Source organism: Rousettus aegyptiacus, unplaced genomic scaffold (assembly GCF_014176215.1).
Source record: "Rousettus aegyptiacus isolate mRouAeg1 unplaced genomic scaffold, mRouAeg1.p scaffold_m13_p_4, whole genome shotgun sequence".
In the NCBI taxonomy this organism is placed as follows: Eukaryota; Metazoa; Chordata; class Mammalia; order Chiroptera; family Pteropodidae; genus Rousettus; species Rousettus aegyptiacus.
The window spans coordinates 40086422-40110092 of record NW_023416307.1 but is presented as its reverse complement, the minus strand read 5'-3'; the positions used below and the strand labels follow the sequence as shown (position 1 = coordinate 40110092).

Sequence of the window (23671 nt, the reverse complement as noted above, 5' to 3'; positions counted from 1 at the left end):
GCAAAAACAGAACGGCAAAGAGAAACAGAAAAATTCACAATTATAGTCAGATATGTCAACTTCTCTTCTGCAAGAACTGATAAAGTAAAAAGAAATCAGTAAGAATATAGACTACTTGAAAACTATCAACCAATTTAACCTAATTAACATTTATAGACCACGGAATCCAACAACAGCAGAACACACACATTCTTCTTAAGTGTACACAGAACATTTCGGGAGACAGTCCATGGTTATGGGCTGAATTGCGTCCACCTATGTTGTGTTGGTCTCATTCTATTGATAGGGATACTATATGCTAGGAATGCCTAAGGCACTTGCCCAGGCCATATTACTCATGATGGGCCCCACGGACAATTCCTCCACCAACACCCTGGGGCTAACATTGCGTCTGGGCCAGCCCCATGGTTCTTATTATGACTGCAGGACACACTTCAGCAAGAAACCATCTGGGAACTTTGAGGAACAGATTTATTACTCACATGGGTACATGGCACACCTGAGAGCCACATTGTGAAGTCACCAGTAGAGAGACAGAGACAGAGAGCACCTGGGGCTTTGCCTTTATTAGGGTCCAAGGGTGGAGGGTCTAGTTTTGAGTTCACTCTTTATTGGTTAATTTAAAGCATAAGAAAAGGAATTAGGGAGCAAGAAGGGAGAAACCCAAAAAATGTTAAAGAACAAACTTGGAGGCCTAATAATACCTGATTTCAAAGGTTCATTATAAAGCTACAGCAGTCAAGGCCATTAGATCTGACATAAACATAGAAAATCATTTTGGTAGAACAGAATAGACCTATATGAACATGGGCAACTAATATTCTACAAAGGTACAAAATGATGAAGTGAAGAAAAGATAATTCTTTTCAACAATTGATGCTAGAACATGCAAAGCGATGAACTTTGATCCATATCTCAAACCATATGCAGTTCTCAATAAGATTAATAAATTTCTTATTAGAAACCATGGAGGCCAAAAGGCAGTGAGATGATATACTTAAAGTGCTGAAAGAAGATTGCCAACCAAAAATTTTATATGCACAAAATTATCCTCCAGAACTGGAGAAATTAAGGCATGCCAGATAAACAAAAACAGATAATTTATCATTAGCCAAAGTGCTCTGCAAGAAATACTAAAAGGAGTTCTTCAAGCAGAACTGGAAGGTTACTAGACAATAACTCAAATGCACATGAATAAATAAAAAGCACCAATAAACATAACTACACAGATAAATATAAAAGACATTATAAATATAATTTTTGTCTGTCTTATCTGCAGTTGCTATAAAAATTACCATACACTGGGTGGTTTAAATAACAGAAATTTATTTCGGACAGTTCTGGAAGTGGAATGTCTGAGATCAGGGTGCCAGCAGGGCCAAGTTTGGGGGAGTACCTGCCTCTTGCCTAATAGCTAGCTGCCTTTTCACTGCATCTTTTCACGGGGAAGAGCAGAGAGAGGGCTCACTCTCTTCCTTTTCTTAGAGGGACACTTATCTCATCATGGGGACTCCACCCCCATGATCTGATGACTTTCCTAAGGCTCCACCTCCAAATACCACTACATCAGGGCTTTAATATGTGAATTGGAGGGAACACATTCAGCCTATACTGTTGTTTGTAACTCCTCTTTCTTTTATTTTATGTAAATGACAACTGCATAAAGCAATTACCCATGTAAAGCTATGATGATGGTATACAATATATAAAGATGTAATTTGTATAGGCCATTTGCATAGGCAATAAGACTATATAGAAGCAAAGTTTTATATACTATTGAGATTAGCAATATTTATCCAAACTAAATTGCTATAGGCTGAGATATTAATTGTAACCTTCAGGGCAACCACTAAAAAAACTTAAAAAATAAAAAGGTAAATGGAAGGACAATGGAATTAAAATTGTATACTGGAAAATATCTATCACATAAGAAGACAATAATGGAGGAACATAGGAACAAAAAAAAACATGTAGAACCAAAGAGCAAACTGGACTTTGGGTGGTAATCACACAATAGAATATATAGATGTCAAATTTTAATGTACACCTGAGAGTTATATAATTGTCTTAACCAATGTTACCCCAATAAACAATTTTTTAAAAAATTAAAAAAAAAAAAGAAAGCAAAATGGTAGACATAAAGCCTACCTTAAATGTAAATGGGTTAAACACTACAATTAAAATGCAGATATTGGCAAAATGAGTTTTAAAAAACGATCCAACTATATGCTATCTACAAGAGACAGACCTTAGATTGAAAGTAAAAAGGTGGAAAATACAAATAGGTTGAAAGCAAAAAGGTGGAAAAAGGTACACCATGTGCAAGTAACCAAACAAGAGCTGGGACAGCTACAGTAATGTTACACAAAATAGGTTTTAAAACAAAAACTGTTACTAGAGACAGTTATAATGATAAAAGGGTCATTCTATCACGGATCTATAAAAATACATGAAGCAAAAATGGACAGAATTGAAGGGAGAAATAGACACTACAACAACAATTGGAATCTTCAATACCCCACTTTCAATAACGGATAAAACAAAACAAAAGACCAAATAGTCTTGAACAACACTACAGACTAACTAGAACTAATAGACATCTACAGAACACTTCATTCCTAATAAGAGCAAGATATACATTCTTCTCAAATGCACATACAACATTCTCCAGGACAGGTTATATGTTAGTCCATAAAACAAGTCTCAAGAAATTGAAAGGATTGAAATCATAAGTATGTTCTCCAGTCATAATGGAATGAAATTCGAAATCAATAACAGAAGGAAATTTGGGAAATTCAGAAGTATGTGGAAATTAAACAACAAATTCCTAAGTAATAGATGGGTCAAAGAAGAGATGACATTAATAATGAGATAATAATTTGGGATGAATGAAAATTAAAGTATAATATACCAAAACTTAAATGGTATGCACCTGAAACGGTGCTTAGTTTTCAGTGGCTTTTGAGACACCCAGCTCTGGCATCTCCTCTCTAGTCAAGAGCATGTGCCCCAAAAAACAGCCTCAGGACTCTGATCCTCTAAGCATCTGCTCAGGAGATTGGTTCTAGACCTCCTCCAGTAAATACTGGCAGGATCAATGGATGAGCCTTCCCTCAAAGCCACAGGACCCTCCACGTGTTAGTCTAACCTCTACTTTCATATAGAGGTCCTTCATGGGGGCTTTCTGTGGCTCCCATGTCCTCTTGGGCCACGTCCTCTGGGTTTTTTGGCCTCTCTAAAATGGCTCGGTACTCTTCAGGCAGACCTGTCACCGTAAGAGATTTTACTCCCTGTGGTCTAGCAAAGCCAAACAGGCCATAATGCAAATCTTAGCCTGTTGTATTATATTGAGTGGTTCAGCTTCCACATAATAAAATGGAGATTTAAAAAATCTTCCTTGTAGAAGTGCCATATGCATTACACAATAGGCATATTTCTAGGCACATAGTAGGGATTCCTTAGATGGAAACTATTATGGTTATTATTGTTATTATTGCTATTCTCCAACTATGCAGATCCTCTATGACCTTCAAAGTCTCTCCAAGTTCTAACCACTAGGAAGCCACTTCTGACTATTCTTTTCCATATCTAGTGTGGCTCTAATCAGCAAGCAATTGATTAGTCATTCTCTGGCTGTTATTGTTAATCAGTGCATGTTTTTTCTCAACTAGACAGTAAGCAACATGAAAGCATATTATATTCTAGTATAGAAATCCTCTCCAGTGGTAGTACAACATTGTGCTTAAAATCCTAGACTCTCAAGCAAGACTGGATCCATAGCCCAGCTCTGTGCTCAGTTTTCCCATCTGTGAAATGTGACAGCAATAATAACAACAGTGCCCACATACAGTGGCTGTGGGACTTATATAGAATAAGAAGAGTCTGGCACATAGTATCTGCTTAATTATTGTCTGTCAAATAAATTGACTCAAAGACCAGAATATTAGGAAGGTATTCGCTGAAATTAGGGTAACTGGCACAAGTAGATCTTCACCTTCCACCAAAAAAAATTTAATTTGGAAACATACTACTGACTTTTGGTAAGTATGCTTGATTAGAGTGTTTAGAGCAATAAAATAAGATAAAATAATTGTATCCAAAATTTGTTTTCAGGAAAGGGATTGAGACTAAGCTGAAAGCCCTAAACTCTATAATCAGGAAAGTATACTAATATATTGCCTAAATGTATATTCTTCATTCACTCACAAGCCTGAGAGATAGACCACCATTGTTTTGTCTAATCAATAGAGGAAAGATATGAGACATGAAAGCATTGCCTTTCAAAGATATTGAGTATTTTGGTGTTCCAGGAACTTTAAATTTGGAAAACCACCTAGGAATAGGCATTATTTCCTCAATTGTACAGAAGAAACTGAGGCTCAGAGAGGTTACCCAAGGTCATACAACTGGCGAGTCAGCAGGGTCAGATTCAAACCCAGATCTCCCTGACTCCAAGCTTGCACTCCTCCCACACCTCACAAGGTGAGGTCCTCAGGTGAGGCCCCAGATGAGATGGCCATCAGCATCCAGCAGGACTGCCTCAGATGCTTTGTGAATACCCACAGAGGCAGACAGTACTCTAGCCACTGAGTTTTAAGATTCCTGGCCACCTCCCATGAATGAGGGGCTGGTTGTCTCCTCTTAAGGTAACAAGTCTCCCTGGAGGGTACTAAGAGCAGTGGGGAATGTGGTTAAAAGGTCAAGTTAGTGTCATTTTGGAGAGACAAAAAAGCCAGAAGGCATGGCCCAAGAGGACATGGAAACCACTGAAAGCCCTCATGAAGGGAGTCTCTGGGTTTACAGAAATATACTCAAAATATTAAAGGAAAATGGAGACTTAGCTTATAAGAAAAGGGGCTGGCACTGTGACAGATCTTATTGAAACATGATCTCAGTTGCCCTTCACCTTGGGTCAGGGGGTTTGGGGGGAGCACCCCCAGCTGCTATCTCTCATTTCTCAGCCTGTCCTCACAAACACCAAAGGCAGAGATGAAAGTGTCTGCTTTCTTCCAAGGGCCACTTGTAGTTTCCCTCCCCACTCAGCACACCAACTGGGAGGGACTTTCGGCTACTTCTCATTATGTAAATGACTTTGGTTTCTTTGTCACAAGTAAATGAGGGAGCCACCCCTGGAATTAGCCTTCAGCTGTTCAGAAGACCTAACCGTGCTAAGCTTGGGTGCAGCAGAGCAGTAGCGCCAGCCCTTGGGGAGGCCGTGGCTCTCCCTGGCTCCCCAGTTATGTCTTGGCAGCAATCTCCAGCGATGGTGCTCTTCATGTCCCTGGCTGGTGAGTGACACACATGACTCTGCCATTTCTTATCCTATTAAACGTCAATGTCTTCGTGTGCTACCGATCAAAATGAGATAGGACAGACTGTATATAGCTCTAACAGCTTCAGTTACTGTGGGCTTTTGGCTGGGGACATCTTTTCTTTATTACCTTACATGGGGGGCGCACTTCATTTTTTCCAAGGATTTTCACAGTGTAATGCACACTGTTTTCCATAAGTTAGGCAGAGTAAGTGTCGACCCCAGAAGACAGTGTCACTGTCTGGGCACCTTCTAAGGAAGAGTTTACAGAAACCGTTTAGATTTAAGAGACAGAACTAAACCAGGGCTCGGAAATGGGGCTCTTGCTACAATGTCTGGGAAAAGTATAGCATGTTTTGATTTTCCTGTTCTTCTCAAATGGAAATGCTAGGTTTATATTGTATATACAGTGAATTGTGAAGATGAATGAGATGTGGTCTGACAAATTGTGCCATTTTAGAAAGGTGTAAACCAGGGCATCAGAGATTTTTAAAAATTACCGTTACACTTCAGATCAGAGAGGCTGTCTGGGAAACTGAGCTTTTAATGACTGTTTTACGTCCCCAACCCCTGTCTTCACCAAGAGCATTTTCTCTGTGACATTGAATCATCTTGTGTGCTGTTATGAAGTTTGCTGGTTAATTCACAATTCATTATAGAACCACTGAATTTAACATGCGAGGGAACTAGCTTTGTCCACACAACACTGATAGTACATTTAAACGGGGGACACAGTGGCACTTGATCATTATGTAACTTGGGTGAAGAGTCCAGCCAGTTGACCCATTCCAGTCTGGTTTTCCTTGTGCCACATTTTCAGAATTAGTTTCATATTCTTTTGGAGGCAGTCACCATTTCATTTAGCAGGGCAAGCGAATAAAAAAGCAAAAGACCTCAGTGACCCATGTGCAAGCACCAATTCCATGACTGGCAGATGACTGACAGATTCAGAATTGTAACGAGTGCTCAATAAATGCAATAGCAGGTTGAGAGGAAATACTTGAATTGCCCTTTCCTCTCTGAGCTGCAAATTCTCAGAGATGACTTGAGCAAATGAAGCATGTGAAGGTGCCCCATTTTCCAGATGAGGGTTCTGAGGCAGGTTAAAGAATTGGTCATGATCAGTCAACTAGCAAGTGGCAGCCTTGAGATTTGTGTCTAGAAAGTCCAGCTTCATGGTCCATGCATGCTCTGCATCACTGTACTGCACAACCCTAAATGCCTAGATTCAAAAACCACTCTGAACTGGAGATGAGAAAACCATTAGACATTTTTCTAGAAAAGACTTAGCTTCTGGGTAAACTAGCTACGTAGTCATAATCCAGTCACTTTTCTTCCCCGGTCTCAAATTCCTCCCTTATAAAATGAGGGAATTTTAGTTTGTATCGATTAAATCTAGGTTTAACTGTACATAAGAGACAAGCCCAAATAATAGTGAATTAATCAAGATAAATGTTTATTTCTCCTTCCTGTGAAAATAAGTCCAGAGTAATTCAGACCAGGTCTGGTGTGAGGGCTCATTACTATGGACCTGCCATCTTATGTGTGACTCCTGCCCAAAAAGTCTTGTGGTTCTAGATGTCCGTTGGAACTCTGGCCATAATGCACGAGTTGCAGGCTGGTTAGAGGAGGAAAACAGAAAGGCAATGGAGAAGCCACACAGGCAATTGAGTTCCCTTCAAGCAGCCTTTCCAGAAGGCCCACTTTTGTTACAGCTTTGGCTCAAACTCAATCACACATTCCCACCCAGCTAGAAAGGAGGCTTGGCCATAGTGTTTTAAATCCAGGCAGCAGGTACTCAGCTTAAACTTGTGGTTCTGTTCCTAAGGGAAAGGGGAAGACTGGATTTTGGGGTAGTGAGACAGCAGTCTCTGTCACGGGGCTAGAGTCCCTTCTGTTCAAGGGTTCTCTTTGAATCTCAAGTCCCACAGGAAACCAATGGAGGTAGGATTTATATCTTTTTGTTAAATGGTCCATGGTTAAACTGTGAAACTGAGCAGAATCTTGCTAAGTGCCTACCCCTGCCACCCCACGCGATCAGAAATAGTCTTCCTGCCGCACCTAGCTCGGGCTGCTTCTGCTGCCTGGGAGGGGCCAAAGAAAGTGCTTGAGGTGGGGGGCTAAGTGCTAGGATGCTAAACATAGCTCCTTGCCTTTGGCTATGGCCACCGAGCTCCATTTACTCCCCAGCTCTGTTCCTTAGAGCTCTGCAGACAAAGTGTAGCCTTCAAGACCTGCCAGGCCTGCTCCCTGCTGAACTCCGCCTCATCCCGCTTTCTCCATACCCTCTTTGTTTTCCCATCATCCTGACTCCCCTGCTGTTCTCCAGACATACAAGGCCCTAAATCCTCCAGGCCTTTGTACATATGATTCCTCCTTCCTGGGATACCACTTACTTTCTTGTCTGCCTGAAAAATTTCTCCTTATGTTGAATTCCACACCCCATCCTATAGTGCTCAGGGCCTACTTCAGTAATAACACTTGTCAAGCTGAGGAGTGTGGTCTATTCATATGTCTGCCTCATGAAGTTCTGAACCCCTGAGAACAAAGACCTACCCCCAGTGTCTGGCATGGAGCTTGGTTCACAAGAGGCTTCTACATTCCTGTGGAATTCGATATGGGAGGGAAATCAAACAAAGCCTATCTGGGAAGGACCGACTGTCCAGGAAATACGTAGAGAAGAGGCCCTTGTGTGGTCACTGACTTTCCCAGGGCCTGTCCAATGAGTCATCTCTCAGCCCTTCCTGAAGGTTGCGGGGAACCAAAACCTTCTACGCCTCTTCCTACAGAGAAGTCCAAGCAGTGAGTTAAGGCCCTTGGGCGCTTGTTTGCTGAGTCTCCTGAATACTGGAGAGGAGATGCTGGAGAGGTGGGTGGCTTGGCACATCAGTATGTAGAGTCCAGGGCTGTTGTTAGGGTTTTTTGTTTGCTTGTTTGTTTTGTTTTGTTTTGTGTTTTGTTTTGTTTTCGAGTAGAGGGAGAGTTGAGACAGATTCTGAGCTATGCCCTGACCTTGCTTCTGCCCACTGCCCTCTTTGTGTCTCAGACAGACCAGTGAACTTGACCTCTGTGGGACATAGGTCCCATTTAAAAACTGTGACCCAATTTAGATGAAGATTGGTCACATATTTGTGGTCACATACATAGATTTTGTAAAACAGTATTTCTCAGGTATTTCTGAGTATGTAACAAGCATGAACTTTCTGGGACATATTACAATGTACAGCGTGTCTACCTCTGTCAGTTTTCCATCTAATCGTCTGCCCATCTTTTACAGCTCACATACCTACAGGAAGATGGAGAGAGGATGGAAGGAGGTGGGCAGAGAGGGGAAGGAAAAGGATATTAGAATAATATTTTCTAGACTGGTTCAATTTGTAGTACACTATGACACTTTTGGTCACTTTTGGTCCAGCCACCTGCCAGCCTAGCATTTTGTCCACCACAAAGTCATACACCATATCAAGACAGCATGACTGTCATCACTTCCAGCTATCCTACAAATCTTTCTACATACTAGGCACATCTTGACGGGTACCATGAGTTTTCTTGTCCTGTTTGGGATGCTATGCATTCATGAGTGATCAATGTGCTTTCTCCCCCTCATTTGAGTTTATTCACCACTCCTGAGAAAGGAATTCTAATGGCATTATGAGGAAGTCTCCTCCTGTGAAAGGGTGTGCTACTTTAGCTCATAAGCATAAGCTATATGCAGTGAGATTTTATCAAGAATCCAGCGATTTCCCCAAGAGAAAAAAAAGGCAAGTGGTTTCCAGTCTCTCAGAATTCTCTGCATCAGTCTTTGCTTTTTCACTACAAGGTATTCCTGGAAACCATGTTTGGGAATGAATTCTCTTTCCCTATAGTAATAATATGAACTTAATGGGCTTCCTGTGTGGTTCTTGACTGAAGGACCAGCAACTTGGGTTTAGCTCAAATGAATTATGAAAATAAATCTTCAACAACTGTCAACCTTTATAACAATCTTGAAAGGAAAGTCTTGCTCCAAGTTCTACAGTGTGGGCATAAAGGTTCTGTCTAGTGATTTTACAAAGACTTACAAAGTAAACCGATAGCCCATAAAATCTACAACTCTTGAATATCATACATTTCAGTTATTCAAATGAACATTTAGGTACAAATAAGACTCTTTAATAGTAGTCTCTGTTAACTTAATGCGGTTAATGTGTCTTTTAAAAGGGTATTCAAAGAAATGTGAACTGATACTTTTGTCCATTCTAATTTTCAAGCCAGCTGTGCAGAAATAATTGATAAGTGTTACTACTAGGCTTAAAGTTAGAACTTTTCTTCTGGACAATAATCACTATTTAAGCACATGAGTCTCTGAAAGCTTCACTGAAGACCACAATTATGAGGATTTTGTGAATTGGGGTCATGCCCTACTATTCCACTCTCCTCTACTTTTGTCTCTTCTCTCACCATTCTTTCCAGTGGCACACACCACCTCTACCCAACCCCAAATCCAAAGGTAGGCTTTGGTTCAGACAGGGGTTTGGGTCTCAGCTCCAAAATTTACTGGTCCTGTGATTATCATCAAGTTGACAGAATTTTCTAAACCTGAGTTTTCTCATCTGAAAGGGATAAAGAGTACCCAACAGAGGGTTTTTGAGAGGAGTTCGTGAAACATTTGATCTGAGGCCTGCCATGTAGTAGTAAGTGCTTAGTAACTTGGAGTTTTTTTATTATTGTTTTTATTATAGGAAAAATAAGCACTTAAATATGTTTTGAGTGAAGGAGGGAGATAGTAAAGGAGTTTATGGATGATTTTGATTTTGATTAGATACGAACATCAGTGCTCTATAAACACCATTATAGAGGGATCTCCTTTGTCTTTTCCCTGTGTTTTCCCAAGTCACTCTGCCTAGCATCAAGCAGCAACAGCTCCAATGAGTGTAAATACAGTGGATAAATACAATGAAACCACAGTATTGAAGAAACAAAGCCACCTCTCACTACCTGATTATAAACTTCCAAGGAACATCGTCTGCACTTTGTCTACTTTTCTGGCTTGCTAGGTGCACAGAAGAAGACAGGATAGAACTATTTTAGTTGAAAAAGAGCCAGAGGGCTCCCACTCTTAAGGGATGGCCCAAGAGAGAACCTGTAACAATAATATACACTGACTGACAGTCCATTACGGCTTTCGCTTAAACCCTTTTTTGAGCCTTTCTATGCACAGACACTGGTGATAAAAAAAAAAAAAAAAAAAAAAAAAAAAAAAAAAAAAAACATAGTTTCTACCTCAAGATTGCCTTTAGTCTAGTGGAAGAAATATATAGTCAACAAATAAACCAATAAACATTTAATCGGAGCTGATTTCTGCTGGAACACACTGTCTGGCCAGGCTTATTGTTAAATGTTTGAATACTGTCCCCTTACACAATTACGAGTTGTGTCTAGTGCAATGAAGGCAAGAGATATAACTTTGCTGTGGAGAATCGTGGGGGTGGGGAGCTAGCTTATATAAGGAAGACAGGGAGGACTCTCTGAGGAGCTGACACATGAGCCAAAAGATGAAGGACAGCCCATCAGTTGTATCAGAGCAATCACAGTTTAATTTTCTTTCTTAGTTGAGAAGTGGGGCAATTCAAATTAAGTAAGGAAATGACAGGAACTGGTCTGCATTTAGAAAAACTGGTGGCAAGATAAAAAATTAAAGGGTACTGAATCTCCCATCGTCAGAGGTAAGCAAGCATAAGAGTAGATGAACACATGGCAAATACTCAAAGGACCAATTCACATATCAGATTAGAGTTTGGACTAGATGATCTTTAAGACTCCTTTTGAATCTAGGATCATATAATTCTATGCAAACTATAAACTCTGTGTAAATATTTAGTACCATTGTTCACACTGCCCTAGGTCTATTAGGGCAGGATAGCAGCGCTTTGCCCAGAAACCATCCAGATTCACGTTTAAAGATCGGGAATGAACAGGCATCGACTCTTAGCTATGTCTCTGAGCATGACCACATGGTGTGTTAGTGCCACACCCCATACAGACAAAGGTGCTGGATGCACCTTTGTAGTATGATCACAACCCTGTAAAAAACATGCGTACAACCAAAACATTACAACTGTGGCTTTGCGGTAACATCTTGGGGGTAATCTTCACTTGATTGTTATATCTTTATAAGTTTTCCCCAGATCTGGAAATACTCATGTTAATTTTTAATGAAGTAACTAAAATGGGAGTGAGGGAGGGGCCTTCTGAGCTATTAATGTATTAACACTTTTGTTTCCTAATTTGCAGTGGTTTTGCATAATGGCAGTCAAATAAGAGCAAAAAGTTTTCCAGAAATCACAGATTCTTCTCAGCCTACGAGAGCAGCAGCAGTACAGGCCATAGCAAAATCTTTCCTGCAATCAACTAACCAAGTGCCTCACAAAACTGTAGCAACGAGATCAACAAATGGTCACATCACCTCTCAAATAGCTGCCACAACCTCCAACTCTGAAACCCCAACTACACACACGACAGTAACAACTCTAACCTCCCTGGTAACAACAAATGGCACTCCATCCACCAGCCCTGTAATCCGCACCCTAATCACAACCCTGGCCACACCCAACAACTCTCACACGAATGCTCCAGTCAATGAGACTACAATCGGCCCCAGTGCAGCTCCCAGGTCTCCACCAGCCACCATCAGCCCACCAGCCCACACAACTGGAACCAGCCCATCAACTATCAGCCACACAACTGGGGAGGTCACTCAATCCAGTAAGCAGACCACCCTTCCAGCAACTTTGTCCACCTCACCACATAACAGCACAACTACTCAGAAGCCCACTCAACCCACCTATGCTCCAGGAACAACCACAAATGCACACAATGCCACCCAAACAGCCTCACCTGCCACCATAGCTCCTCGGCCCACCCTTGCACCTCAGCCATCACCAGCCAAGACTGGAATTTATCAAGTTCTAAATGGAAGCAGGCTCTGTATCAAAGCAGAGATGGGGATATCACTGACCGTTCAATACATGATGTCGGTAAGTTGGAGCCATAGGACTGTAACACTATCCTCGAAAAGTTTGAGTGGAGTTTGCCTTGCTAAGAATGAGCATTCTCTTGCACTCCATGTCTTTCAATGAGTAAATAGGTGTGAGCTCCTCTTTCTGCAACATGCTCCATTAAAAAGTGAATCTGTTTTAGAATACATATAAAAAATAGAAACTGACAGTGCCTGCTTAGAGAGAGGAAAGCACACATCAAAAATTTAAATATGCACACCACTCACTTTTAGCCAACACTAGCAGCATTGGATGTGTTCAGTGTTGAACCCAGCCTGGACCTATCCTGCCAGAGGACATCTAAGCCTCAGCAACTGTAGAAAAATAAGAGGTTTAGATTAGATGGTCTCCATGGTTCTAGCCAGCTATGACACTAATATGGAAAATCCAGATTAACAAAAAGATTGGAGGGGGTGGAGTGGGGTTAAAATGATTTGATTTATTAAAGGAATCATCATTAAAATAATACTTTTTTTGAATAGTTTTTATGATATCAAATAAAACTTCCACATTCGAAACAGAAGTACATTAGATAGCAAATCTTTCCTACGGTGCCTTTCGACATGTGTCATTTAACAAAAAATAAATTCCACACAGCTTACCAGGAGTATACCTACCCCGAATTATCTACCAAAAAACTCCTTTCTGTGGGAGAACTCCTTCTTTAAAAAAATCTTTTGAAAATAATGGTTTGGAAATGTGAGGTGTCATCCAGGGACTTTGAAATTCTTGGATGAACACCCACTAGCTTTGAGTTTCAGGCTTACTAACTAGTCTGTGCTTCTGGTTTCCTGCCTAGAGTTTTCTTCTATATCTCATGGAGCCAATCTATTTTATTTGGTTTAGGTTTTTTCACGTCAGAGCTACTTCAACATCGACCCCAATGCAACCCAAGCCTCTGGGAACTGTGGCTCTCAAATGTCCAACCTTCTCTTGAATTTCCAGGGCGGATTTGTGAATCTCACTTTCACCAAGGTGAGGGCTGACCTCCTTTACAATAACTGGCTCTAGTATCACTTTCCCTCTTTCTTATCTTGGGGCCCAATGGTGCAATCCCACACTTCACTTTAAGTTCTAGGGGAAATAGATCTCAGAGCCTTTTGAGATATTCTCTGATATGAATGAGAGGCATGGAGATGGAAAAAAAGGGAAGTGTCAACATCCTATGTTTGCCTTCTTCCCCCTTCAGCCTCTGAAGCTTCAGAAGGCCTTTGATGCCTACGAGGGGTGACTTGGCCTTGGGGAGCCTGGCCACAGATGCCCTTTGCAAACCACCCAAAAGAGGAAGTTGTACAGATAGACAGACCCATAGAAATTCCCAATGGGCATCAGAGAAACAGGGTTGTTTTAAGATCAAAACCAAATGTCAGAATGGGTTCTTTCCAATCATAGCAGGCAAAATTCAGGGACTAACCAGGCACTGGGTTTTCCAGACCATATCTTGAAAGGGGGTAAATGACAGAGGTCAATGGAAAGAGCATGAACATGAAGTCAGAGTCCCAGCTGCGAATTTGATTCTGTCATTTGTTCTCCTTGCAACATCAAGCAGGCAACTTAACCTGTCTGAGCTTTATTTTATCACTTGAAAAATGGGGGAAAGGGATTAGAGATCACCTCTGTAAAGAGCATTCTTCAACATATGAAAAAGTAGTTGTTAATAACCAGTAGATATGATTGCAAAAACTGAAATGGGCAAATGTCTTGGGGAGACAATGCTGTTTGTCCCAGCCGTACTCCAAAATGCCTTTCAAAAAGGCTGAGTTAGAGCCAAGGAGGAGGTGCCAAGAGTTTGCTTGCAGCTGGGACTCTGTGCTGGCCTCCTTCTTATCTGTCTAACGTGACCCCTGAAGTTATAGGGGTCTTGGCTAGCAAATCTTGAAGAGGAATGAACAGAGACTTTGGGGTCAGACAAGCCATAACACTTACTAGCTACATGGTCTTGGCACGGTAGGACCTGTGTCCTCATCTACAAAATGAAAATAGTTATACCTACCTAGTAGGACCCTTGGGAGGGTTGGAAATGTTATTTGTAAGCCATCTCGCCCAATATTCAATAAAGTGGGGTGGGCCAGGTTGTTGTTGTTATTGCTTTCGTTAGGTTGGTCTCAAAGGCTTTGTCTTCCTGGTGTACTTTTCTCCTTAGGTTAGAGATATACTTAAGAAGTCCATGGTTTCCTTTTAGTACCAAATGGAAAAGATAATCTCCCTCACCAGAATAACATTCAGGGCAGAATAAGTGCTCTATCCCTGAACAACTGAAGTTAAATTATAGAGGTGTCAGGAATTTTTCAGAAGTGACTTCTGCAAAATGACAGAGGATGTAGGCATAAGCATTTATACGTTAGTTCAGAGCCTGATTCCACCCAGACCACTGCCTGTGTGAATAACTGCCTAAGGGAAGGCATCAAAACCTCCGGCAAATGCCTGTGGCACGCGATAGCCACCGCTGCCAGGCCTTAGTCAGAACTGCCAGCGGGAGTCTCCTTGGCACCCTCAACCCCTCTTTTTGCTGCTTTCCTGTCTCCTGATGCCCCCTATCCCTATTTTCCCAATGCCTTCAGACTGGACTCTATTTGATCCAACTCCACCCAAGTGCTGAATTTCTGCCTTTCAAGTACCCTGTGCTTCCAGATGTGTGGACCGGAAATGAGTCCTCCGATAGAGCTTAGAAGGACCAGCAGGTCCCCTACGTGCCTCCACTTGCCTTCGGGAAGAAGCAAAGGGAGCCACCTCAATCCATGGCCTCAAGTGTGGCAGTAGCTGCTTTGAGTCTCATCAACCAAATTCACCCATTACTCAGCACAAATTCCCCACACAGCTGACTTAGCTCTGCAACAAAAGGAAAGCCAAGAGGCTCACAGAAAACAAGTTTCCACCGGCTTTAGTCCTTCTGAGGAATTTCTGTGTTTAAGAATAGTGCTCATTTAAGCCAAAAAAGTGGCCACAAATTCAAAGATTATAGGGGCTAAGTATAGAATTTAATGAGTGAAATAGATGAGTAAACATTTCTTTTTTCTTGACCAGGCAGCCTTTTTAAAAAAAATTTTCTCACTTTTTAAAAAAAATAACTAGATATTATTTTTAATTGATCCAGTTAACAAAGATTTGTAAATAGCATAATACCTAATATTGGCAGTGATGTATGTAACCAGGCACTCTCAGACATTCCTGGGAAGAGTTTGCATGATACCTTATGACCCTTATGACCTTTCGTATGTGTCTTCTTCCACATCTTGTAGTTAAAATATTTTCCCACTTTAGATGAAGACAATGTGAAGGCAGATTTCATTATTCCATTAAATCTACATAAGGAAAACACTAGAGTAAGTGTGAGATGGTAAGTGGCAACTGATAAGGCCTCAGTAGTGAGGAGACAAAAGGAAGGAGAGGGGCGCCCATTCTTTCCACAAACAAAACGCAGCTGTGAGCCAGATTTTGTCTGTGACCCCTGGCACAGTGCTTTCTGCCCCAACAGACTGGCTGTGTGGAATGCATTTAGGCAGGAAAGCTGTCTAGATTTTTCCACAAGAGAAATGGGCTGAACAATTCAGCCAGCCACTTTTCAAATGTTGCCGCCTTTTACACCAGTGTTTTTTAACAGTCATAGCGATAACACATGAGGCCAAATAAGCCTTTGTGTTGGGGTCTGTCCTGTGCCTTATGGGATCTTGAACAACATTTCTGGCCTCTACCTACTAGACGATCACCCCAGTTGTGACAACCCAAAATGTCTCCAGACATTGCCAAATGTTCCCTTGGAGGGGGTGGTGGGGGTGGGCAAAATCACCCCTGGTTGAGAAGCAGTACCCTAGGGAAAAGAGAGCTGTCAGCATAAGAAATGTCTAACCATGTAGAGAATCTTTATAAGAGTTTATGTGGGCCAAAATGGTGACATATGCTGGGGAGCAAGATCTCAAATGTTCCCAAGAATAACAATTTGCAGCTTCTTTTATGCATTTGAAATTAAGGAGTGAACATACATGGAGGTGGGAGAAAGTAAGGTGGGGATTGGATTACAGGATGGTCAACAAGATTATATGTTCTCTTGAAGGTTAATACCCCTTTCCAGGGGTCTTACTTCTGGCATTTCAAAGTCATGTTAACCAGGATGCACAAGAACAATGGGCAGGGCTGGCTGATAACTTCTTTCACCAAAGAAGTTATAAGTTTGGAGTGTGACTACCCACCATGACCTGCCCAGTTAGGAATTTATGATCAGATCATCCTGTGAGGTTACTTTCCATAGAACCTCTTTTTTGGTCCAGAGAGCCTTGGAAAATAGGAGTTTATATTATAGAGTGACAGATGTTACAAAGAGAACAAAGTAATAGAATAATAAAATAGATGTTGATTAGAAAGCCTGATTTATCAACCAATTTATTAATAAGAATTTACTGAGCACCTACTTTATCCTCAACACTGAGCTAGACATTATGCGAGAAAAGAAAGTAGGCTCCAACGTTCAAATTATAAACAATAATTTGTAATTTTTAAAACTGAAGTACTGCTAATGACAGAAATGTAAAGAAAAATCTGCCTCCTAAACTGTCACAAGACTTCAATTATCCATATCAGTTCTACATGACCATGGACAAGTCGCTAGCACTCCCTGAGCCTCAGTGTCCTCTTCTATAACATGGGACCAAAAAGTACCCATTTTGTTGGGCCGCTCTGGGCTAGCACATGTGAAAGTGCTGAGCTTGGTTTCTGGCCCATCACAGGGTTAGGAGATGTGAATTTCCTTTCTCATTTTTCTCAGTTTCATTTTTTAAAAAACTGAAAACCTTTCTGTAACAGTGTCTTTTTTGATTAAAGTGATATGCCGAAAGTTAGTCAGACACTTCAGGTGCAAGATATATATACTTCCCTTTTCCCACACCAATTTCCTTCCTGTCCGGACAGTTTGTTTTAAAAACATCTTTCAGTAACTTTGTGTAGAGTTCCTTTTCTTGTGCTCAACACTATCTCTTTCTCACCTATTTGGTTGGCAGTACAGCTCTAGGACTCTGGAGAAATCAGTTACTCAGGGGAGAGGGGCACCAGGCCTAGGTAGTATATTGGCCAACAAAGGTCAGGAAATCCAATGCTAGTGACCCTCCTGTTGTCTCCCCCAGAGCCTTTCAGAGGTGTATGGAGTCCTCTTAGCCTATAGGCTTCTGAGAACTGTTATCAGTGTTATATGTTAACACCCTAGGAGTGCACTATTTAGAGCTTCCCAAGTATGCAATACCGTTTCTTGCCCGTTTTCTCTTCAGCTTCCCCTCTTCCGGGAATGACCCTCCCAACCTTCAACCCCTTTGGCATTCATCTTTTAAAATGGCCTAATTATCTTCACCCTATAAAGTCTCACCACTCCCATCCCCCATCTTCATCCCATGTAAAAGTGGGAGACTTCCTTCTCCTGGTTCTCTGAGCCTCAATTTGTTGTTCCCCAACCTCCAAAAATACACTTTTTGCACATTTTGCCATTCTGAAAGCAAGTCTATGACTTATTCACATTTCTATCTCTAGTGTCCAGCCCTGATTTGGTACATAGTATATCTTTAGCAAATATTTAATGAAGGAATAAATCAATATAGAAGTGAATGTAAATTCACAGAGAACTCTAGGCCAAGTTGCCAAAAGGTAAATCAAAAGCTCTAAAGAATGGCCTCTTTGGCTTCCTTGTGCTATATCCAGAGAAAATGTTTCTCGATGTAATCACAAGAATGCTGAGCGAAAAGGGCCTGATTGGTGTTGAAGACAAAATTCACATCCTGAACATACGCAATGATGAAACTCTTAAAATATATTTTGCGAACGTTGAGGAGAAGACCCAGGGCCTTGAGCTCATTGGCGTGCCGCCTTCCTCAGCAGGCCTGATTGGCTGGCTTGCTCTGGACCCCATGCTTTCCTAAGGAGGATGTTTGGATTCCTTGAGGAATTAGGATCTCTGTGATGAGATACTGCAGAGCTCTCTTTGGATAACTGGCAGTGAAGAGCCACTGTATTGGTGTCCCATTGATTGAATAGTGAGATGGGACTTTTGCAAGTGGTCTTTCCAAGTAGATGTGCTGTAAGTGCTCAAGTACCATATTCCACTATTGGGAGTCCTTGGCCCCCTTTTGTCAAGTGTTGATGGGTACACAAAAGATTTTCACTTTGTCTTCAAGAATCTGGCATCACAGATGTTTGTCATTCTCTAAACGAAACCTCAAATAAGAAAAATATCTGGCAGAGAATAAACCTGTGGGTGTGGGTGTCAAAGGAGAAGTGGACATTATAAACTACATAATGTGTGGCATGTAATTTCCCTTGGGCTTTGGGTTAAGTCTGACACCTGCATTAAGCTCCCCAACCTCCTACCCACCCCTCTGTATCCACTGGACTCCCATCCCCCAGAGCCGAGGTTTCAGCTTCTTTAATTAGTAGAACTATTAAATTTAGCTCACTTGCTTGCTCTCTCTCTTTCTATTTGTGGTAGATCTGAGCTCTAGGAAATAGATTTTAAAAATATCATTTGACCGCAATGAGAGCAGTGTACTGGGAAGGGGCAATCTAATTTATTATTGCCACTATTAATAACAGCAGTTAAAATTTGAGTAAAGACTCTATAATAAGTTTTTTATATGGATTCCTTCATTTGTTCCTTGCATCAAACTAAGAGGTAAGTCCTATTATTATCATCCTCATTCTTCTACTGAATAAGTAAAAAAATTAAATTTTTGCAATGTTCACAAAGATTCAACAATTCAAACTAATCTGCAAGGGAACAAAAAGGTACCTTCGAAATCACATTTAAAAATTCTTAGCAACACTTTATTTTCCCAAATGTTGGTTATAACATTTCATAACCAAATGATTTGTTTAGCGGCCTTGTTTTTCATTGATAGTATACACTAACCGTCAATAAGCTATGGCCCCAGACCAAATCCAACCCACCACCAAAAAATGTACAATCCACAAGCTAAGAATGGCTTTTACATTTTTTAAATGATTGGAGGGAAAAGAATAATATCATGTGACACATGAAAATCATATGAAATTCAAATATCAGTGTCTGCAAATGAAGTCTGGCCACACTCATCTGCGTATGTGTTGCATATGGCTGCTTCTGTGCAATAATGGCATTTGAAGGGTTGCTACAGGGAGCTATAGTGCCTAAAATAATACCATCTGGCTCTTTCCATACAAAACTTGCTAATTCCTCATGTACAAGAAACTTTAGCCTTATTACCGCTCGTTAGGCCAAATTTTTAATTTACGAGTCTAAAAAAAAAGCTTTATTCTAGTTTAAAGAAAAGACTATTTTATTTCCTTTAAGATGTCTCATACTAACATACCTCTACAGAGAAAGTAGGCTTAATTGTCCTTTTGTTTACATAAGTTCACCCACCAAATCTTTTTTTACAATAAACATAGACATCAGCTCAGTCCCAGACAATATTTGGTTAATTTTGAGTCAGTGAAAATAGAAGGAAAACTGGATACAGGTTCTAGATTCTGTCCTGTTATGTCATTAAGATGAACTTGCAGAGAATGTGAGCACTCTGCCATCTGCTTTGGAAGACTTCACTTTTGCCATTATCCCTATAGAGCACCAATTCTGTGGAGCAAGAATGGCCCTTCCTATCAGGCCTCACTTCATGACAGTAGGACCTGTATAATCCGAAAGACCCACATTTGGTTTAATGCTTTGCTGTCACCTCATGAAATTCTTAAACAATTTTTGAACAAGAGATCCTACATTTTCATTTCATACTCGGCCCCACTAATTACGTAGCTGGTCTTGCTTCTAACAGATGGCTATATATAAACAACTGTATTTCAAGGAATGTAAAAGAAAGTTCTTGCATGAAGAATTTTTTGTCTATACCCAAATATCCCGTGGAGGAAAATGTAAGGCAGGATCCTGTATACATGATCTTACTTTGTCTCACCTACAAACAAAGTGTATCAGAGGTAGATGCTTATGTTTTCTGAGCCTCTTTGTTCTCAGTTATAAAATAGGCTGATAGTATTTATTTTTTCTCAGGAGGTTGTCGTGTGGATCAAAGGAGGCAATGTAGGTGAAAGCATGTCCTTAGTAAACTGTGAAACCTTTAAAAAAAAAAAAAAGCATGCTTTCCTCATGTGAGGAGAGATCAAGGAGATACCCAAAAAAGGGGAGATTCCAGCAGGTCTCCCATGGGGTGCAGAGCTGGCTCGTCACTCTTACCCTGATGCTCCATAAATCAGTCTTACACTCCAGCCCAAGCAATTTCCAAAAGCAAAGTCATGCTCATTTCACTGTCCTATTTAAAATCCTTCAATGCATCCTCTCTGCCCTTAGGATGGAGCAAGGGTTTTGTGTCAGTGACTTTGGGCCCTGACAGATACAGAGTTCAGTGTATCAATAGCAGTGACCTTACTAAAAACACTTTGTATTTCTGGATCCTTATATTGTGTAAGGAATCATCATTTCATTGACAGATATACAAATGGACTATAATATAGTCAAAAATTATTGATAAATTTCTTTAATGATTAGATTTTAAACTGCTAAAAGTAATTTAATTTCAGATTCTGATTTGAGTTACACTATCATTTTTTGCATCTCTTGTGGATAGTTTTCTAATGAATGTTCAAAAGCCATAACATTGTAAACTACCTCCTTTAAAAAATAAAAGCTTATTTTCCTTTTCATATCTCCATTCAATTCCCTTTGTTTCACACACTTAGTCTCTCTAGAGGTTATAGGGCCAGCCATTATTTATTAATTTGTTTGTTTTATTTTTCCAAAAGGATTATCCCTGGATAAAATGTGGATCGCTGTTTTATATTTCTGAGCACAGCCACCGGGGGTCCTCTTGTAGAGAAGATCTGCTGATCTCAGGGGAACCCATCCCAGAATCACTCACTGTGGCCTCATCTAACCATTTTGGAGACACGAATCCATTAATCTATTTAAAAGTGCTTGAAACTCTACTTAGAAAAATGCAATCAAAAGTTTGGATACACTATTTTTCCTAGAGAGTTTATGGGGCTCATTAAGTCTACCCATGGTAATCTTATAGATAAGTACTCTCAGTTTGAATTCCTACTCTAAGGTATTAATTACTAGTAAAAGCTTAATGTATGCTCCTCCAACTCCTCCACCTCCCAGATAAATTTTTATTTTATTATTTTATTTTATTTTATTTTATTCTTTTTTGCTAAAATGTATTTGCATTTTCATAGGAGGAAATTTGGTCTAACTGAAGGGATTCAAATTATACAGATGGAACTTGAATTTCAGGCTCTCACAACAAGTAGGCAGTAGAGAAATTTTGGGCCAGGGCCCAACCCATTATTACTATTTATTTATTTAGAAATTTTCAAACACAATTATGGCTCCCAAACCACCATATCAAGGATTTAATAGCTGGAATCCTACCTGAACAAAGTTTGTAAGCCAGGATCATAAACATAAAAACAGAGGTTACTCAAAGGTTAACACTCTGCTGTTTTACAGGATGAAAACTCATATTACATCAGTGAAGTGGGGGCCTATTTGACCGTCTCAAATCCAGGTAAGTAGTCTAATCAGAAGGGGGCCAGTGCTTGGTAGCATGGAGTTAGAGCAAATGGAGTTAATTATATGATTAAATGTTTAAACCCATCTGCCTCAAAGCATATGCCTCCCTGAGAAGGGTATACCTGTTATAAAACAGGGCCAGTTTTTGAGCAGATCTTTCTCTCTCTGACAGCACTCAGATGAGCAGAGATGGGCTCCTCTCTCTTCTCTGTGTTTCCATGGATGGATGCAACAGTCTCTCCTAATGGTGGACATAGTCCTTCCTTTTACCATATTAGTCTGGGGATATGCTCCACTTGGTGACTTTGCATGTCACTACTCTGATTCATTTCTGAAATTTTGGGGGCACTTTTTTGTAGTCCCCAAACACTAACAATGGTCTCTACCAACTTGTCCCCGGTGATTTAAAATAACCAAAGAAAACATTCTCCCAAGTTCTCATCTTAATGTCATCGCATTCCAGTGTAGGTGAGGTTGCCCTCTCATACTCCAAACAGAGCACCGTAAAAAGTTCCCAAAGAGCACAAGGGCAATTTTTCGTTAGGCAAAAGCAGAACTCCAGAAAGCTACCTCTAAAGGAAGGCCATTTAACTACACATGAGCCACCTGCAATAGCTGGAACTCAATAGATTTATGCCAAGATTCTTATGTGTCTGTTTTACCTTTATGTTTTCAGAGAAAATTTACCAAGGAATGAAAAGTACTGTGATAATGTTTGAGACCACGGTTGGGCATTCCTTCAAGTGTGTGAGTGAACAGAGCATCCAGCTGTCAGCCAACCTTCAACTGAAAACAATGAATGTCCAACTTCAAGCCTTTGATTTTGAAGATGACCACTTTGGAAATGGTAAGTTAAGAGTTCAACATGTCACAAACATAATCTTCAGACACCCATGGGTAGTTTCAAGTTATTTTTTGTCTGAAGTCGCCAAAGGGATAAGAATCACATGAGCTTCCTAGAACAGTATCATTTCACAAAGCTCTGAGGGACAAGTTTCTCCAAACAACCCTCCTACCATTTCTTTATGAGTCAGTACCAACCTCAAAACCAGACAGCTTAACCCACTCACGTCCACCGCTCTCTCACAGCATAATACTTTCTCTGTTTGACCAAAACACATATTCTGAATCACTTATACACACACGCACGCGCGCGCGCGCACACACACACACACACACACACACAATCTACAAGTCAGAAAATGCCATTGTAGCCTCCTCTTTATGAGCTGTTGAGTACTGGTAAACTCAGGTATATTTGGAGAACACTTTAAAAATCCTATTAGTAATATCCAAAATTCAGGATATCAGAACAGATTCTTTGCCACTTGCAGAGGGAAAAGAGAGACGCCATAATTCTATATAGAAATACACTGTGTGTCCCCTCTTTTCAGTTACGAGCTGTTCCACCTGGCCAGTGTTTCCTCACCATTAGTTTCAGTTTCCATGCAACTTCTGCTTTGGGTTTTAACTGCCACAGAGGGAAGTAGGTCCTAGAAAGAAGGCCAGGGGCAGATCAGGGTGGCTTTCCAAAAAAAGCCCCTTTCACTGCTTGGAAAACAGTGTTACAAGGATTTCTACATATGTCCAGAAATTGAACTTCAGTTTCTAAAACTTCTCTCTAATAATAACTCAATGACATACTGAATACCTCTCAATTATAATAAGTAGGTTTAGCTAGAAGTTTAGCTATAAATTAAATTTCTGTAATGTGAATCTGATCTCTCTTTGTGTTCCATTGGAAAGTTAAAGATGCATCTGCACAAAATTTCTGATATATTTGCTGGA

General features: G+C 40.5%; 1 protein-coding gene across 2 annotated transcripts in view; it reads left to right on the top strand.

Moving 5' to 3' along the window:
* Window positions 1-23671, top strand: part of LAMP3 (lysosomal associated membrane protein 3) — a 31817-nt gene that overhangs the window by 788 nt on the left and 7358 nt on the right. For both annotated transcript variants that reach the window (XM_016138008.2, XM_016138007.2), the window contains exons 2-6: window positions 5112-5288; window positions 11585-12327; window positions 13195-13323; window positions 21821-21878; window positions 22560-22730. In XM_016138008.2, coding sequence (XP_015993494.2) covers window positions 5112-5288; window positions 11585-12327; window positions 13195-13323; window positions 21821-21878; window positions 22560-22730 — 1278 coding nt within the window. The remainder of the gene's footprint in view (window positions 1-5111; window positions 5289-11584; window positions 12328-13194; window positions 13324-21820; window positions 21879-22559; window positions 22731-23671) is intronic.